This window comes from Chrysochloris asiatica, unplaced genomic scaffold (assembly GCF_000296735.1).
Source record: "Chrysochloris asiatica unplaced genomic scaffold, ChrAsi1.0 scaffold00348, whole genome shotgun sequence".
Classification (NCBI taxonomy): Eukaryota; Metazoa; Chordata; class Mammalia; order Afrosoricida; family Chrysochloridae; genus Chrysochloris; species Chrysochloris asiatica.
In genome coordinates this window covers 1,368,953-1,385,006 of record NW_006408866.1, presented here as the reverse complement: position 1 = coordinate 1,385,006, position 16,054 = coordinate 1,368,953, and the positions used below count along the sequence as shown (strand labels likewise).

The following is a 16,054-nucleotide window of genomic DNA, read 5'->3' as shown; positions in this document are numbered from 1 at the left end:
ATGGTGGGCTCTGGTCTCCTGTGGTTGGCCTCAGTCTCCTGCATTCTGATGTTGGTATTGGCAGAGCAACAAGGTGAGTTGTGGTCTTCTTACTGGGGCATCTCACATACCCAGCACGACTGTGGAGTGGGTAGGGAGGGAGAGAGCAGCAGGTTCAAGGTCAGCACGAGAAAAGCGACTTATATAAAGCAGAGACTCAGAAGCTAGAAGTCAGAATCAAGTCATCACCTCTCAAAGAATTAAGGGTCAAATAAAAAATTATCCTCATATAGCAGTGGGGAGCAGATTATATAACTTTCTCTGCTCAGATGTGGGGGAGGTTGGAGAGCCCAGGTTGGAGAAGATAATAAAGAAATCATTGCAAATGGCCAAAGACTGGAAATCAAGACTTGGCTGCATCCCTCTCTTGGCCACCCAGTCATTCTGTCCCCTTGTCTTAGCAAGTAGTGCCTTCCGCTTTCTTGGTATCCATTTGCTTATCTGAAAAATGAAAGAACTAAATTAGATGGTCTCTTTATGGCCCTTCCACGGATCTTCTAGGATTTGGGCATCTTAGATGTTTGTGCAAAGTATTCTCAGGCTTGACACCAAGGGGAAAATTTCTGCCCAGGCCACCTGTGGGAGGCGGGGTCCTGATGGGAAGGGACAGAGTGTTCTGGAGATCATGCCGGAACAGCAGGTGTGCAGCCTCCTTTCCTTACAGAAAACACAGGAGCAAGGCTTGAAAGCCTCTCTGTGTGATTGTGGAAAACTCCACATAAAATCAAACTTTCCTTTTTAACCATCTCAAAGTGCCAAGTCCATGGCGTTATGTGCGTTCAGGAATGTGTACAGCCACCATCGTAACTAATCCCAGAATTTTCCAACACTCCACACAGAAATCCCATTCCCATTAAACAGTCAACTGCCCCCAAATCCCTCTACCTACCTCTGACAACCACAAACCCTCTTTCTGTGTCTGGATTTCCCTGTTCCCTGATACCATGTCTGTGGACTTAGACCACCATTCATGAACTCACACGCTTCAACCAATCAGAACTAGACAGGAGAAGTAGCTGGATTTTACCATGACCCAGGCTCTTTGCTTGATTTTTTACACATTTCATTTCATTTAATCCTCTAACAATCCTTTAAAACTATTTCCCAAATGGGGTATACATATCCCAAGATGATTCTAAGGGTACATGTGTAAGCACTAGACTTCTAACAAGAAGGTCTGTGGTTCAGACCCACCAGCCACTCCTGGGAAACCCTATACAGGGTCTCTGTGCATCGGAACGGATTCAATGACGCTTGACAACAGCAATTGTAATAGTTATTTCATGGAGTCCTGGGGTGGCACTGTGGGTTAATGCGCTGGACCGCAAAATCAGTTTGAACCGCAAGATTGGTGGTTCCACCTTACCAGCTGCTCCTTGGAAACCCTATACAGGGTCGCTATAGGATAGAACCATCTGGATGGCACTTAATAATGACAACAACATGTGTAATAGAAAAAAAAGTAACTAGTACATCTTACCTGTAGGTTCACAGGTATTCTTGCTTATTGTTATTGTTAAGTGCTGTTGAGTTGGTTTCGACCCATAGCGATCCTGTATAGGGTTTCCAAGAAGCAGCTGGTGAACTGGAACCACCAACTTTGCAGTTCAAATGGCTTTGCAGTCTGACGCATTAGCCCACGGCGCCACACCAGGACTCCATTTTTCCCTAGGATGGAACATTTTAAAGCAAATCGTTGAAAGAAACATTGTCAGTAATAATAAGACAGGGCACACAGATGTGACAAAATACATCATGACCCAGATTGTGAGAATGGGTGAAGTTTGCTCACAAGTGTTTTGCAGATGAGTCTTGGGAAAATCAAATTATAGGCCAAGCTCGTCCAGATAGAGTATCTGGGTAGACGGTGTGGAGCTGGATGGGGACCCAGCTTGCCCAGCTCCCAAACCCGTGGTCATTCCCCCGCTGCACTTCAGGCTCTTCCTGCATTTAAAGTGACTTATCAGTCACCATCCCTAAAACTATTAAAAATCACAGGAGATCATCAATCAGCGGTCCCTAACTAGGGCTGATTTTACTGCCCAGGAGATATTTGGCAATGTTAGGAGACATTTTTGGTTGCCACAAGTGGGCGTCAGGGATGGTGTGATTGTCAGTGGAGGTCAGGGATGCTGCTGAGCATCCTACAGCGCACAGGACAACCCCCCACAACAGAGAATTACCTAGTGCAAAGTGTCAGTAGGACCGAGGTTGAGAAATCCCAGACTAGATTTTTAATCGTATGTCTAGAGATACTGAAAACTGTCTACGATACAGGAAGTGGGATAAAGAGCATTGTATTTTATTCCAGGGCACCTTCCCCAATATGAATGTCCCCCCTCTGAGGTTTGGCTTAAATATATGCAAAATATTACCCAAAGCCCTCACTGATGATTCTGACCCCCAAGGTGGTCAGGTTGCTGTGGCTGTTGTCTTCATCAGAGATTCCATTTAGAGACCTTAGCAGATCCAAACAGTATGTGTGTGTGTGGGAGAGGGGGGATGGGTTGTTGAGTTAACCTAAGCACACTCTGTCACTTTTCCAGGTTTGAGAACTACCGCCAACGCCAGTTCTTATGAACTGGGCTTGGAGTGTGGGGCTCCTGGCACCCCAGAGGCCCACGTCTGTTTTGACCCTTGTCAAAAATACACACAATTGGACGACCCCTCCAGAAGCATAGAGAACACAGAAACTAATGGGCAGCTATGTGATCGGAACCTTCAAGGCTGGTACCGCTTTGTGGGTGAAGGGGGAGTTCAGATGCCAGAGACCTGTGTCCCAATGTTCCGGTGCCAGACAGCTGCTCCCCTGTGGCTGAGCGGGACCCACCCTTCCAATGAGGAAGGCATTGTCAACCGCACTGCTTGTGCCCACTGGAGTGAAAACTGCTGCCTTTGGGAAAAGGAGGTGTTGGTGAAGGCCTGCCCTGGCGGGTACTATGTGTACCGATTGGAGGATACGCCCGACTGTGATCTGAGATATTGCACAGGTGGGCATTGGGAACCCAGGGACAGATACAGAGGGGTACCACCCAGAGAAATGCCCAGGGTCAGTAAGGTATGGGAGGAGCAGGTCCACTGTTGTTGTTGTTAGGTACCATCAAGTCTATTTCAACTCATAGTAACCCTACACACAACAGAACAAAACACCGCCCTGTCCTGCGACATCCTCACAATTGTTATATGCAATTTTATTGTTACTACTATTATGTCACTGTCTCACTGGGGGGGTCTTCCTCTTTTTTGCTAACACTCCACTTTTCCAAGCATGATGTTCTTCTCCAGGAACTGGTTTCTTCTAACATTCCCCAAGTACGAGAGACAAAGTCACACCATTCTCACTTCTAAGGAGCATTCTGACTGTACTTCTTACATGACAGATTTGTTTGTTCTTCTGGCAGTCCATATTCTTCCCCAACACCAAACTTCAAATGCATTGATTCTGTCTATGGCCTTCCTTAGTCATTGTCTACCTTTCACATGCAAATGAGGCACACCTTAGTTCTTAAAGTGACATCTTTGTTCTTTAACTCTTTAAAGAGCTCTTTGGCAGCAGATTTGCCCAATGCAATACATTGTTTGATTTCTTGACTGCTGCTCTCATGAGCACATAGCCTAGTGTTGTTTTTATTATTGTTAAATTCCATCAAGTTGATTCCAACTCATAGCGACCCTGTGTGCAACCAGTCCAAGGAGCGACTGGTGAGTTTGAACCACTGACCTTGTGGTTCAAACTGACCTTGCAGTCCTGCACTTATTCTACAGTGCCACATCAAGACTTCTACACAGAACACAACTCAGCAATCCAGTTACTGCCCATAGTGAATACAGCACAAGGCCTATCAGGTGTTCTAGCATTTCCAGTAAATGCAGAGGCTCAAATTCAAGGATCAAATCTGACTTATAAATTTGTATAGCATGAAATGAAGAATTATTTTTGGATTCCATTTCTATTTTGGAAGTTTAATTTACCTCTCTGAACCTCAGTGTTCTGATCTGAATGGCAGAAATAGCAGCTAACAGATAATGCTTACACGATCCCTGCTAGTATTTGAAGCACTTTAGACATCTTAACTAATTGAATCATCTCACCAGCTTTAAGAGATAGATGCTCTAATTATCCTAGATGAGGAATCTAGGGCACAGAGAGGTTAACTAATGCTCCCGAAATCACAGAGCTGGAATCTAACAGAGGTGGGATTTGAATCCAGATAATGTAGGCCCAGCATCCATCCACTCTGCTGTCCTATCTCAAATTGTCATCATGGGGATTGAATGAACGAACCCTTGGAGAGTGCTAAGAATGGTGCTTAGGACATAGTCATCAATAAAAGGTCAGCTTTGTGGTTCTCACTTACTATACTGGGTTGGGGGTCAGGAAGCCTGGGTTTGAGGCTTGGCCCTTCCACTAACTACTTGGAAAAGACTTCTGGGCCTTGGAGGGGATGCGAAGGTTGGACTTGGGAACCTTGGGTTCTACTGCTTTGTGTTCTAATCTTCTCTCTCCATGTCTCCTCCATGTTGCCAATAGACCCCACCACTGTGAAGGACAAGTGTGACAGGCCCTGCCGTCCTGAGGAGGAGTGCCGCTCCGTCGATGGTGTCTGGGACTGCTTCTGCAAGCAGGACCTCAATAGCTCTGGTGACTAAGTTACTGTTCTAGTAACGCAATGCCTTAGCTGTCTTCCTGGGTAGGCAGTGGGGTGGTGCTGTGGGTTCCTTCCTGAGTGAGCAGGGTCTAGGGTTGAGCAGAAGGAAAGGAACATCAGAGGTTCAGAACAAAATATGAATCAGAGTTGTTCTTAGGTGCCATCGAGTCAGTACCGAGTTATAGCGATCTTATGCAAAACAGAATGAAACACTGCCCGGTCCTGGGCCAACTTCACAATTGTTGCCACGCTTGAGCCCATCGATGCTGCCATTTTGCCAATCCATCTCGCTGGAGGTCTTTCTCTTTATCTCTGACCCTCCACCTTACCAAACATGATATCCTTCTCTAGTGATTGGTCCCTCCTGACAATATTTCCAAAGTATGAGAGACGAAGTTTGGCCATCTTGGCCTCCAAGGAGCACTCTGGCTGCACTTCTTCCAACACAGATCTGCTGGTTCTTTTGGCAGCCCATGGCACTTTCACTATTGGATACATGGAATTTGACTCTCAATTCCAGATTATATGAAGCCAGGGAGGGTTGCAAGGATGGCGGTTCAGGGATGGAAAAAAGAGCCGGGCCAACAGCTGAAACCCAGGCTGTAAGGATTCGCTTGGGCATGGGTGGGCTTGACCCAGAAGGGACAGTCAAAGGCACTGGGGACAAAAACTCTGCCAATGTGGGAGCTAAGTTCAAATGTCTTCAGGACCTTCATGTCAAGGACATGGAGAGGTTCCTATTGCAGCACTGGATTTGCCATGTTGTAGCTCATTGGATGAATGAGACCTCAGAGGCTCAGCATCAGATGCTAGGTTTTGAGGAAGCCCATCTGCACCCTGATAGCTCCCATCGGCTGACAGTAGCTGTTCAGTGGGTTCTCATAGTTTCCAGACACAATCCCTTTATGATCTGGCTTTTGCTTACTTCTCCATCTCCCACAGCTCCGTCCATCCCATTCTTAGATCCTGTACCTCTGAAGTCTCTTCTCCCCTTCTACACACACCACCCTTTCACAAACATGTCTGCTCTTCCCTGAGCCTGGAATGTCTTCACTGGCCTTATTCATAGGCCTGCAAAACACCTATGAATCTTGCCCTGACTCAGCCTGCAGACTTTTATGTGCCTTCTGGGGCACACTCCTCCCCCGACCCAAACCCAACACATGCACACACACACCTGGAACATACTTTGTTAGTGCCTTCATCACACTGAATTATAATAAGCTGCTGGTATGTTGTTGTTGTTGTTTTTTACAAGGCCACAGAGTCCTCGTAGGCGCCATCCATATTTTATTCATCTTTGTGTTGGATGAGTGTAGCAAGGGGGTTAGGGGGAGGTGGTTAGTAAGTGTACGCGGAATCAATACATCCATGAATGAATTAAATTCTACTTCTGGTTACTTCCTGTCTCTCCCCTATCAGAATATACATTTCATATGAGTTGGGATTTTGTTGGCTTTGAGAAACACCGTTCCCAGTGCCTAGAACAGTCACTGGAAGATAGTATGAGGAACTTCAAAAAGCTCATGGAACAATTCCATTATTTTAAATTCTCTTTTACCAAACACTTTTTGAAGCCCCCTTGTGCAATCCTCAAGACACATTTGTGAAATAGATGTGGAATGAAAGAAAAAGATGGCTTTGAACCGGCTCAGGTGAGCTGGCTTCACAAAGACAGGAAATAGCAGTATGATGTAGCTGATTTTTAGTCTAGTCTGGTAGCGTAGTGGTTACGACTCGGGCTGTGAACCGCAAGGTCAGCAGTTCGAAACTACCAGCTGCTCTGTGGGAGAAAGATGAGGCTTTCTACTCCCGTAAAGATTTACACCCTCGGAAACCCTCTACAGGGTCGCTATGGGTCGGTTCCGACTCCACGGCACATAACAACAACAACAACAACAACTGGAAAACAGAGTAGAAAGATCCCAGTCCCTAAGGGCGACAAGACACAAAGACCCTAGCCTTGTCTGCATATACAGTATGCTTGGAAATTTTGGAATTCCACCTGGGTCCCAGCCCCCTTTCAGTTTACCCAGCTCCTTATACACGCAGCAGTTTTGCCAAAGGGCAGAGAACGCAAGCTTGCCCGCTGCTTCCCGGACCCTGTACATTACACCTATGTGTCTCTTGGTTTTCCAGATGTCCACAGTTTGCAGCCTCAGCTGGACTGTGGGCCCACAGAGATCAAGGTGTCCCTGGACAAGTGTCGGCTGGAAGCCCTGGGCTTTGGGGAGCAGGTCATTGCATACCTGCAGGATTTGAATTGCAGCAGCACCACAAAGCCGGAGGAGAGGAACTGGGTCTCCATAGTCAGCCCCGTCCAGGCAGGTGCCTGTGGAAACACCTTGGAGGTAAGCAGGAAGGGGGCTGCTGGGATCTCCCACCGGGAGCTGTAAGAGTGGACAGATCATGTAGCCTTTGGGTTCTTTAGAATTATGGGAGATTAAACATGGTCATTCACGTAGACCTCAATGACTGTGAGCTATGATTATGATCCTTTTAATAGCTATGATGTGGGAGGGGTCAGCAGAGGGAAAAGTACACGGGTTCCAGACTCACCCCTCCAGGTCAATCATTGATTTTTCTAAGTTTTGTCTCTTCACTTGCATCCTCATGAAGAGTTAATGCCATAGAGCAGAGGACCCTTTGATCTCTTTGAGTGTCAGATGGTTGAAGGCATGATTCTGGAGCTAGGAATGCCTGGGTCAGATACCACTCCATACATGCTCACGTGAACATATATGTGGTTTTGTTTTCCTGCCAAAGAGAAATCAAACCCATGCCATCTACAAAAACATGTTCTCCTTAGTCGACGATTTCATCATCAGAGACACCATCCTCAACATCAACTTCCAGTGTGCCTACCCGCTGGACATGAAAGTCAGCCTTGAGATGGCGCTGCAGCCCATAGTAAGGTACAACACTGACCCTTTCCATCTGGCCCACACTGGGCCACTGACCAAACCCACAGCCTGAGATGCCCTCAGGATGCTCCCAACCTCCTTTCGTTCATCCAGTCACTTCACAAGTAATTGTTGGTCTGATATTAAGGCTATTCGGCACGAGCAAAGCAGAAATAAACTACTATGTGGATATTAAGGTGTATTATTATGAAGTCCTGGTGTGGCACTGTGTGTAAATGCACCAGACTGCAAAGCCGTTTCAACTGCAAGGTCAGTGGTTCAAGCTCACCAGCTGCTCCTCGGAAACCCCATACAGGGTCGATATGGGTCGGAACCGACTCGACGGCACTTAACAACAATTATGAAGTAACACAGGGATCTAAAATAGTGCTTATTAGATGTGCTAAGGGAATCCTGGTGTAGCACTGTAGGATAAGAACTGGACCATAAAGTTGTTTGAATCGCCACTTTGGCTCTTCAAGCTCACCAGCCGCTCTCCAGAATCCCTATATAGGGTTGGAACTGACTTGATGACACTTAACAACAGCAAAAGGGACAGACATAGGCGAGTGGGGTGGTTCCATTCAGTAAACACTGGACTGCGGTTTGAGCCTGCCAACTGCTCTACGGGAGAAAGATGAGGTTTTCTGCTCCCGCAAAGATTTAAAAAGGAACAGATTCAAAAGCACGTAACAACAACAAGGGACACATAGACAGGGAAGTCCATTCATCTTGGAGACAAGGGCATTAAATAACTATTTATGGCAATGATCATTTATTAATGAAATGAGCATTTTGTGGAATAAACCTGGGGTGCTTTGGGAGTAGGGAGCCAGGTTTCCTGACCTAAACGTGGGGCTGGTCATGGTGGGCAAGAAGGCTTCCCTACAGCTGTGGAATTTAAGCCCAGACTAGAACATTCTGCATACTGCTTTTAAGAAAATGATTTGATTGGCGAAACATCACCCTCAGAAATAGAACCAAAAGATCGTTTTGGAAGGGAGTCTATGTGGGTAAGGACTTTGGTTCTCTGCAGGATCTCCAGTACCTGGAGTTGAATGACTCACTTCTCATTTCTACAGTTTCCAAGGGACTTTCTGGGCTATCACAAATCAAGAAATCCAGGGTACCCTTGCCATCTTTCTATTGTCTCCATTATCAGAAGGAACCTTAGAAATTTTCTAGTTCCGTGGTTTTCAGACTTTATTGTTTGGGGTCCTAAAGCTCATAAAAATTAAAGTCACCAATCTTGTTAAAAGGAGTCCTTGGGAGGCACAAATGATTAAGTATGTGGCTACTAACTGTGAGGTTGGTGGTCTGAAACTACCCAGAGTGCCCAGGAAGAAAGACCTGGCCATTGAAGAGGCTCACAGCCATTGAAAATGCAGAGGCGCAAAGCTCTAATCTGAAACACCTGCAATTGCCAGAAGACGGAAATGACTCAAGGACTACTCTGCTTTGTTTTGTTTTCAAATATTTTAAAAATTGTTGTGTTTCATTGAAGATTATAGAAGAGATCTGCCGATAAAAATAAATGGTGTGTTCAGAAAACTGGTTCTAATCCCCATTCTACAGGCAAGAGACAGTTCTGCACCTGAAGTTGCTCTGAGTGTTAGAGATAAGTGTGCCCTGCCATGGAAGAGGCCTGACAGAAGCCACAGAGACAGACACTGTCAGTGTCTGTTGTGAAGTGCTGTCGAGTTGGTTCTGACTCATAGCGATCATGTATAGGGTTACTGAGGAGTAGCTAGTGGGTTTGAACCACTGACCTTGTGGTTAGCAGTCCAGTGCTTATCCTACAGCCCCACACCAGGCTTCCAAAAAAGCCCATTGCAGTTGAATGGATTCTGATTCATCCTGCCCCATAGGGTTTCCGGGCTGTAATCTTCACAGAAGTAGACAGTCACATTTCTTTGGAGCAGAGTGACTGGTAGATTTGAACCTCCAACTTTTTAGTTAGCAGTCAAGTATCTCAGGACTCTCAGTTTAAATGCCTGTCTGATCAGTTCATTCACAGATCAAAGATGTGTCTTTGCCTCTGTGACCTTGATTTATTGGCCTCTGTGGCGCTTGGTTTACTGTGCTCCCTCTGGGGAAAACCTGATGTTTCTTTTCTTATGACTTCCCTTTCCTCAGTTCCCTGAACATCAGTGTGGGTGGAGAAGGAGAGTTCACTGTAAGGATGGCCCTTTTCCAAGACCAGAACTACACATCTCCTTACGAAGGGGATGCAGCTGTGCTCTCTGTTGAATCTATGCTCTACGTGGGCGCCATCTTGGAAAGAGGAGATACCTCCAGGTTTAACCTGCTGTTGAAGAACTGCTATGCGACACCCACTAAGGACAGGACTGACCCTGTGAAATATTTCATCATTAGAAACAGGTACTGGGCAATATGGAGGTCACATTTTTGCCTTCATGTAGTTTGGGGGGAAATGTTCACTTTATCTATGTCTGGAAATTACGTACATTAGTTTATCTCTTTAGGAAAAGAATCTGATGTTATGTGTCATGGCCATATCCCTTGATCAGGGAGGATCATTCTTGAGATTTTATTCTAAAGCATTAATACAAACAACAGGGGCAGGGGAGAGAAATGCCAATAGTGTTTCATTTTGGTAGTAGGGTCATTGTTCGAAAATCATTAAGTAATGATGGAATATTATGCAGATATTAACACTGATCGACATGGTATAAAATGTTATGATACTTTGTTGTTGTTGTTGTTAGGTGCCATCGAGTTGGTACTGACTCATAGCAACCGTACGCATAACAGAACAAAACACTGTCCAGCCCTGGGTCAACCTTACAATCGTTGCTATGTTTAAGCCCATTGATGCTGCCACTGTGCCAATCCATCTTGTTGGAGGTCTTCCTTTTTTTCTCCAACACTCAACCTTACCAAATATGCTGTCCTTCTCCGGTGACTGGTCCCTCCTGACAATACAATTAATTGACAAGAGGAAAGAGAATACATATTTCAGATGATTCAAACCATATTAATAATTCTAATATCTATCTTTGCCAAGCACTGCACTAAGAAATATACATGGATTATTTCATTAAATGCCCAATCAGCACTATGAGGTAGACATTACTTTACAGACAAGACAATTTAGGCTTAACAAGAGTGAATAATATGCTTATGATCATTTAGCTAAAAGGACCCAGTTGGGATTTGAAGTCAGTCTGCCTCCCTCCAAAGACTGTACCCCTGATAACTGAAACCATGAGAGTTTATGGGTAATATTCTGCAGGAAACAGAGACTCAGAAAAGGCCCATGTAGTCATGACAGAGGGAACTTGAGGGAATCACAGAATGCTGTTTTTATACTGGGTACAGATTAAAGGCCTCAGGCCCCCGAGCTCTTCTCCAAGTTAGATCCTTGCCCCTCTCATCCTCCCAGCTGCCCCAATCTAAAGGATTCCACTATCCACGTGGAAGAGAATGGGATGTCCTCGGAAAGCCGGTTCTCCGTTCAGATGTTCATGTTTGCTGGAAATTATGACCTAGTTTTCCTGCATTGTGAGGTCCATCTCTGTGACTTCCTTTCTGAGGAGTGCCAGCCGGTGAGTGTCCCTTTGGACTGAACTCCTCAAAGCCTGGCCCTGGGGCCTGGCGGGCTCCCCATTGAAATCATGAATGGGTGGGTGGATGAATGGATAGATGGAAGGAGGGCCAATGAAAGGTGGATGGGTAAATGGATGGCTGGGAGGAGGGAGAAAGAGGAGCAGCAAAGATAGATGGATGGACTTTAGGCCTCCTGAGAGCCCATGGGTAAGTCATTCTGTGTCTTCAGGATGTATGAGCCTGTTCATGAGGTTTTCTTGTCACAGACATATTTTAAAGAATCATAATAGACCTTTTTGTGTGTCAAGAACTGTGCCAACACTTTGACATGCCATAGCTCATATAATTATCACAATAACCTTTGAAGGAATTGCTTTTATTGACCCCATTGTACAGATGAGGAAACTGAGACACTCACCACTAGAAAGCAGTAGAGCTGAGATGTGTCCCCCAGGCAGTCTGACTCTAGTCCCCATGCTCTTAACTCCTATTTGACTCTGAACTCCATTTGTTGTCTCCAGGGGTGATGCTGTGGGTTAATGTGCTGGACTGCAAAGTCGCTTTGAACCGCAAAGTCAGTGGTTCAAGCTCACCGGCTGCTCCTTGGAAACCCTATACAACAACAACAACATGGTACCTCCCTGGTTGGGATGATTAGTAATTTAGCGACAAGCTTTGTACAGTGCATTGTAGTAAGCATTCAATAAATGTGTTGTTGTTAAGTGCTGTTGAGTTGGTTCTAACCCATAGCAACCCTGTATAGGGTTTCCAAGGAGCGGTTGGTGAGCTTGAACCAGAAAACTATTGGCTAAAACTGACTTTGCGATCTAGCGCATTAACCCACAGTGCCACACCAGGACTCCAGGAGGTACCATGGTGAGGCCCATCTGTATATGTGAGGTAATATAATTACCCCCAGTTACTAGATGAGGAAGCTGAGATTCACAGAGGTGAACTCATTTGCCTAAAATTATACACATCAAAGATTGTGGAAATGATATTCAGACCTGGGTTACTTGGCATGAAATTGGGAACTCTCTAGAGTGAATTAGCCTTGGCATCAGCATTAGGGCCATTTTGGTGTGTGTGGCCCTGCTCTTTGGGCAGAGCTGCCCATCACAGAGGTCATCTGTTTTGATATAATGAGACTTCTCCACCCCACAGTCTTGCTCGAGAAGTAGACTCCGCAGTGATGGAGTGGCCATTGATCCAGCCCACGTTCTAGATTTGGGACCTATCACTCGGAAAGGTAAGGGGGCCAAATGCTACTGACAAGGGCCAGCTGGCCACGTGCCAACGGTTAACCCACATACGTCCAGCATCACCAACCCAACTTCCCAGAGCCTTCCTGCCTCCTCAGTGCAGCCTCCCCCCAATGGATCTGTCTTCCCATAAGGTGCATTTGGTAATAATAACAGCCTTTGCTATATATGATGACACTCCCGGGTGACAGAGATCACACTGAGCACTGTGTCCATCAGCTCTCTTATCCTCCCATGGGGTCCACTCCACTGGTGAGAAACTAAGGCTCAGACAGATTACACGACTCCCCCAAGATCACCCAGCTCATGAATGACTGAAGTTAGGCTTGAACTTAGTTCTATCTGATTCCAAAGCACATGTATTTTTCCTTACCCTGTCTGTTCCCAAGGGCCCCCGCCAAGCGTGTGCCAAATATATCTATATCGATCTATATCTATCTATCTATCTATCTATCTATCTATCTATCTATCTATCTATCTATCTATATAACATTTTTTCAACTGTCCCAAATTTTCCTCATTCCCACACAGTTCTATCTAGATGAGCCATTCTATCATGGCTTATGGGGAAGAGTCAAGAAATCAGAAGAATGAAAGCTTTTTTTAGGTCCAAACGATGCAGTGATGTTAATAATGATAAAAGTAATGCTACTGCGTTCTTTGTGTCTGGCAATTTGCCAAACACTTTTATATGTATATCACAGGGAAACAGATCCAGAGCTCTCAGAATTAAGTGCTGTTACCACTCCCATTTTCCAGATGAGTAAACTGAGGCTCCAGTAGCCTGCCTCTTGAAGAAGGCTCTGCTCTGAGTTGTCTTTTCCCCTCCCCGAGACCTCAACCTGAAGCCTCATGCAGTGCCATAGGGTAGCTGGAGGATTACCAACTTCCCCTTTGGAATCCAACAGCCTGAGGTTCAAACCCAAGCTCTGTCCCTTACTGGTAATGTCAACTTGATGAATTACTTAACATTGTTGAGACTCAGTCTTCTCACCTATCCAATGGGGATGAGAATATTTTCCTTGAAAATGTCCTGGGATGCCTAAGTTTAAAATCCATGAAACTGTTTAGAAAGATGCCTTTCAAGTAACAGATGCTACTAGAAGTAGTGAACTGTCAGTGGTGGTGATGACCAGGTTCTGGAGAACTTGGGAGTAGATATGGCTATGGGGCCCCAGACGCGAATCCCGGCGGAAGAACCATCACCTTCTACTTGTGTTCGCAGGTGCCCAGTCTCTCGGTGTCCTGAGTGGAGCTCCTAGCGTTTCAGGTACCTTATCTCTCCTGCCTCACCCATACCCCTACCAGACCTCTCTTTCCTTTTTTCAACTCGGTGCTCATTTATTCAGCCCCTTCTATATGCGAGGGAATGTAGACACTGAAAGGAATCAGACCTAAGACTGTAAGTCTGGAACTTCTCACAGGTTAGCAGAGGAGTCCGGCATTAAAGAGCAAATACTTATTGAGCACCTACTGTGCACCAGGCATTGTTCTAGGCACCGCGGCTATAATAGTGAACAAGAGAGACAGGACACATTATGAACATTGTGTTGATGGTGGTGGTTATGTGCCGTGGAGTCAGTTCCGACTCATAGCAACCCTGCACAGGGTTTCCCAGGCTGTAAATCTTTACAGGAGCAGAAAGCCACCTCTTTCTCCCGCAGAACAGCTGGTAGTTTCGTAGTTTCGAACAACAGACCAACTCGTAACCATTACGCTACCAGAGCTCCTTAAACCTTGTGTTACAGTGTGGGAAATAGACAGTAAAAGGTAAACAGGGTGACTTAGAGAGTGATAAATGTGCTAAAGAAACAAAAATGTGATATAATGGAAAGTTAGTGGCGTAGGTAATAGTGTCTTAAATAAGGCAGACATTCATTTCCCCTTCATATACATGTAGCCCATAGGAAAATGGTCCAACGATAATATGTTGGCATTAAAAAGTCATCAGGGACCCAGGCTTCTTCCAGCTCACCTTTCCACCTTATTTAAGGTGTGGCCTTCATCTTCAAGATTCAAGATGGCAGCCGGAGTGCTAGCCTTCAAATCTAGGCCACAGGGTGCCAGGAACATGACAGAAGTGGTGTATATAAAGGAGCATGAGGGAAGTTTATATGCAGCTCACTAACCAGTGCTTGGTCACCTTCACATGCAGCTCACTAACCAGTGCTTGGTCACATGGCCACACCTGGCTGCAAAGGAAGCTGGGAAATGTCATCTTTATTCTGGTGGTCACGTGCTCAATCAATGTATGCTGCTTCAATGATCATGGGAGAAGGGAAGAATGATGCAGGGAGAATCCATGATCAGAATGGAGAAGAAGGTAGAGAAATTTTTACAGGAGACGATAGAAAGGAACCACAAGTACAAACATTTGTGGGACAAGTCTTACTGGCAGAGGGAACAAGAACTACAAAGTTGAGACAGACATGTAAGCAAATACATGATAAGCAAGTAGATGATTCAGAAAGAACACATACAAGAACAATTAACTACAATTAGAAAAGAATTACAGCATGGTAACTCTGAATTTGATACATGGGGTTTTGATGGATGAACTGGAGTTCAACACGCTGACAAGTCCTTGAAATGTATTTGGATAAAATGGAAAACATATGCTAATAAGATGACCCAGAATAGTGAACCTAAATATGAAAAACTTCCCATCCTCAAGGTCCCAACTAGATTGTTACATTGTTGTTACGTGTTGTTGAGTTGGTTCTGACCCATAGTGATCCTCTATAGGGTTTCTGTGGAGTGGCTGGTGAGCTTGAACCGCTGACTTTGCAGTCCAGTGCATTAACCCACAGCACCACACCAGTACTCCTTCAACTAGATTGGAGTATAAAAATGTTCAGTCCAAGATGGCATTCCCATGCTTAGCGCAAATATTTGGACAAGAAGAAAAGCTGGTATGGTGCTGTAGGATAAGCATGGGACTGCTAACCAGCAGCTCTTTGGAAACCCTCTACCTGGTTGCTATGAATTGGAACCTACTCGATGGCTTTAACAGCAACAACAGGGCGTGCCGTTGTAGGATAAGCACTCGACTGTTAACCCGGAAGTCACTGGTTCAAACACACCAGCTACTCCTCAGAAACCCTCTACAGGGTCACTGTGAGTTGGAACAGACTTGACGGCACTTAACAACCACAACCTCTGAGTCAAAATCAGCTCTAGGGCTGTAGGAGGTGGTCGTCTCCTGCAGTGGCAGCGTAACACCATAAGGGGGCACTCATGGTTTACATTGCCTCTGTTGTTATCGTCCACAACTATTTTTGATGCTTTAGAATTAATTTTGTTTCAGAATTATAAACCGGTTTTCATGTACTTATCATGTCTCATCTTCTAACACGCTTCTGAAAATTATGATCTTCTCCCATCTTCCAGAACATCAGAAATTTACTATGAAATGTTGGGGCATGGGTCCTGAAGGAGAGTGATCTTGTATCTGGGATACATCTCTCACACTATTAGGATATCCCCTTCGTTAACACTGGGGATACACAACAAAGCACAAAACCAAACCCCAAACCACTGCCCTGCCGTAGGCCTGGTGCTGGAGGCGCCATTGGAGCTGGCTTGGCTTGTGAGCCCCGCTGAAGAGGCAGAGGGCTGGACCTTAGTTACC

General features: G+C 45.5%; 1 protein-coding gene across 3 annotated transcripts in view; it reads left to right on the top strand.

Moving 5' to 3' along the window:
- The window catches only part of GP2 (glycoprotein 2 (zymogen granule membrane)), a 16,341-nt gene continuing 287 nt past the window's right edge, over positions 1 to 16,054 (top strand). The window contains exons 1-9 of one of the 3 annotated variants that reach the window (XM_006875958.1): positions 1 to 73; positions 2,586 to 3,029; positions 4,571 to 4,681; positions 6,828 to 7,039; positions 7,455 to 7,603; positions 9,728 to 9,973; positions 10,998 to 11,160; positions 12,326 to 12,410; positions 13,649 to 13,693. In XM_006875958.1, coding sequence (XP_006876020.1) covers positions 1 to 73; positions 2,586 to 3,029; positions 4,571 to 4,681; positions 6,828 to 7,039; positions 7,455 to 7,603; positions 9,728 to 9,973; positions 10,998 to 11,160; positions 12,326 to 12,410; positions 13,649 to 13,693 — 1,528 coding nt within the window. Of the gene's footprint in view, positions 74 to 2,585; positions 3,030 to 4,561; positions 4,682 to 6,827; positions 7,040 to 7,454; positions 7,604 to 9,727; positions 9,974 to 10,997; positions 11,161 to 12,325; positions 12,411 to 13,648; positions 13,694 to 16,054 lie in introns of all 3 variants that reach the window. The other 2 variants (XM_006875960.1, XM_006875959.1) reach the window with 2 other exon arrangements.